Source organism: Callospermophilus lateralis, chromosome 10 (genome assembly GCF_048772815.1).
Source record: "Callospermophilus lateralis isolate mCalLat2 chromosome 10, mCalLat2.hap1, whole genome shotgun sequence".
NCBI classification, from domain to species: domain Eukaryota; kingdom Metazoa; phylum Chordata; class Mammalia; order Rodentia; family Sciuridae; genus Callospermophilus; species Callospermophilus lateralis.
The window spans coordinates 78,790,237-78,793,318 of NC_135314.1; the positions used below are offsets into that span (position 1 = coordinate 78,790,237).

General features: G+C 33.6%; 1 protein-coding gene across 1 annotated transcript; it reads right to left on the minus strand.

The window, feature by feature from the left end:
• Positions 1–1,710: 1,710 nt before the first annotated feature.
• On the minus strand, positions 1,711–2,643 carry LOC143408329 (olfactory receptor 5AC1-like). The gene has a single exon (XM_076867938.2). It carries the CDS (start codon positions 2,632–2,634, stop codon positions 1,711–1,713), a length of 924 nt encoding a protein of 307 aa, XP_076724053.2. The 5' UTR covers positions 2,635–2,643.
• Between the last annotated feature and the right edge of the window lie 439 nt (positions 2,644–3,082).

Here is a 3,082-nt window from a genome sequence, read left to right on the forward strand (position 1 = left end):
AGAGCTATTCACTTGACAAATGCAAAAGAGGTTTTACAAATAGTAGAACAAAAATCATATTTTCATTTTTCAGCAATTTAAACTTAATTATTTTTCAATATGATTATATATCTAAGAAAATATGCTAGGGAAAAAAGAGATTGCTAAAGAAATATAATTGCTTAAGAGTTGTATCATCTATGTCTATGTAAAAATGTAAAATGTTGGAGTTGGGATTGTGGCTCAGAGGAAGAGCGCTTACCTAGCATGCATGAGGCACTGGGTCAATCCTCAGCACCACATAAAAATAAAATAAAGGTATTAAAAAATGTAAAATTCTCAACCATTAATTTACCTCACAGAGGCATGATCACTTAAAAATTATATATATATGTATATGTATATATGTAAAATTATATATATATATATATATATATATATATATATATATATATTCTATATGAGAGAGAGTGTGTGTATATATAGAGGGAGGTGATTCGCTGCCACAATTTATTGCTCCTATCTTTAAATACTAATCCAGTTTCTTTTCTCTGATCTTGTTTCCTTTTATTCTGCTCAGCAGCTTCTACTAACACGAATAGGAACAGTATTTTCTTTGTAAGACTGTTGTGGGAAATTTCTTTTGATTGCACTAAAATATTCCTAAATTTATGAATTATTAAGTATAATGCTTATAGCAATATTCTTGATAAAAATAGCATGTGGAATTATAAATATAAATTGTAATAATTTTTTAGCTACACATTTTAATTTATGCTCCCATTTTTTCTTAGATAAATCTAGATCTATATTTATACAGATGGATCTAGGAATATATGGATGAATTTTTTTTTTTGCGGGGGGGGGGGGGGATACTCAGGATTATACCCATGGGCAATTAATAATGAGCCATACTCCAGGTCATTTTATTTTGACCAAAATAATTTTTTTTTTGGTGTTGGGGATTGAACCCAGGGCCTTGTGCATGCAAGGCAGGCACTGTACCAACTGAGCTATAATCCCCAGCTCTTATTTTTTTTATTTTGAGACAGGTCTTGCTAAGTTGCTTAGGGTCTCACTAAATTGCTAAGGCTGGCATTGAACTTGAATTTCTCCTACCTCAGTCTCCTAACACACTGGGATCACAGGCATGCACTACCAAGCTCAACTATTTTTAAAATTCTACGTTTTGCTGCTTTGGATCACTAAACAGTACATTTCTTATCAGGAATGTATTCTACCAAGGAGCAGAATTTCACTTTTCGTGGTCTAGGGGAGTTGTTTAGTATGCCAAAGAATCAGAAAGCCTTATTAACTCATAGGTTCAGAGGGGTAAACTAGACTCATTTAAGTAACTATACATGGGAATGTCAATTAGAGATTTTCTCTATTTGTATTTTTCACCATTTCTCAGAAAGATTGTTAGTTACTACCTATTATCTTGGAAGTCCCTAGCAAATAGGTAATTTGTAAAAGTTAAATGCTTAGCTAAAGTGTAGCACAATAATTCTAAATAAAGTAGTGATGGGTTAATCTTACCAAGTGTTCACTGAACCCATAAGAAAAGTAATTTAAATATGGCACTGGACCCCAAATATGGAGCTGGGTTCATTCACCCATATCTCACCAACCTCATAGCCCTCTAGTGGCTAATATTTATGATTTTATTTTTATTATTTTTTTCTTTTTTCTCCTAAAGAAGAAATAGTATAAAACTTGTCTGGCAAATATTTATTTCTTCATTAGTCTTCTCAAGGCACCTATAACTTCTTTATTCCTCAAGCTATAAATAAAAGGATTTAACAGGGGAATTATTACTGTGTAAAGTAAAGAAAACATGTTTTCCTTATCCTCAACTGGTCCAGACCCAGGACAAACATAAATAAGGAAGAGAGTGCCATAGAACAAAGATACAGAGAGCAGATGGGCACTGCAGGTGGAGAAGGCTTTGCGTCTGCCTTTCTCAGACTTCTTTTTAAGAATAGCAAAGAGGACTTTGATATATGACACAATAATGTTTAAAAAGGTGAAGGCTTGTATAAAGACTGAAAAGTTTAAAAGCACAATCATGTTAACTGTAGAATCCGTGCAAGAAATTTTGAACAGCTGTAAAATTTCACAATAGTAATAACGTATGATATTGGACCTGCAGAAAGTTAATCTAACTAACAAACCCACATGAATTACTAAATGCAGAAAACCAACAAAATATGAAGCACTTATAAACTGAGTACAGAGGCTATTGGACATCACCACTGGGTACAGCAAAGGATTGCATATGGCTACATAGCGGTCATAGGCCATCACTAACAGGAGGAAACATTCTGTGGTAGCACTGGAACCTAAAAAATAAAACTGAGTAAAGCACTCAACTAGGGATATCTTATGATTCTTAGATAAAAAATTGATAAGCATCTTGGGGGTCACAGAGGATGAAGTGCTTGCATCAGCCATGGCTAAACCACTGAGGAATAAGTACATGGGGGTGTGAAGGTGCGGGTCCTTCCAGATGAGAGCAATCAGGCCAAGGTTGCCCGGCATGGTGATGATGTAGATTACAAGGAACACCAGGAACAGGGGCATCTTCAGCTCTGGACGATGTGTAAGTCCTGTGAGAACAAACTCAGTCACCAGAGTCATATTTTCTTCTGCCATATTTGTCCTGGATAATCACTAAAATGAAAGAACAAGTGAGAAAATGCTCAATGAGAAATATAAAATTGGTAACATTCTTGTGTGACTAATGTATTTATGAGAGGTGTTTCTCATTTTTATAGTTTAAAATTTTTATCTTTGTCTACTTAACTAACTCAAAATTCTTCATAATAAAATATATTAACATAATTATTCACCTTAAGTGACATATAAATTTAATGCAAATCTTTTCAGTCTAACAAAGTTTTAGAACTGAGTATGCTTATCTTGAAATTCATGTGAAGGGCTGGGGCTGTAGCTCAATGGTAGAGCACCTGCCTAGCTTGTATGAGGTCCTGGACTCGATCCTCAGCACTGTATAAAAATAAAAGAATAAAAGTATTGTGAAAATAAATTCTTAAAAAAATTCATGCAAAAAACATTGTTTATTTTTTCCAGGAATATAAAT

Bases quoted from the DNA above. Each gene is read 5' to 3' on its own strand.
- LOC143408329 (XM_076867938.2), bottom strand. From the start codon at position 2,634: ATGGCAGAAGAAAATATGACTCTGGTGACTGAGTTTGTTCTCACAGGA.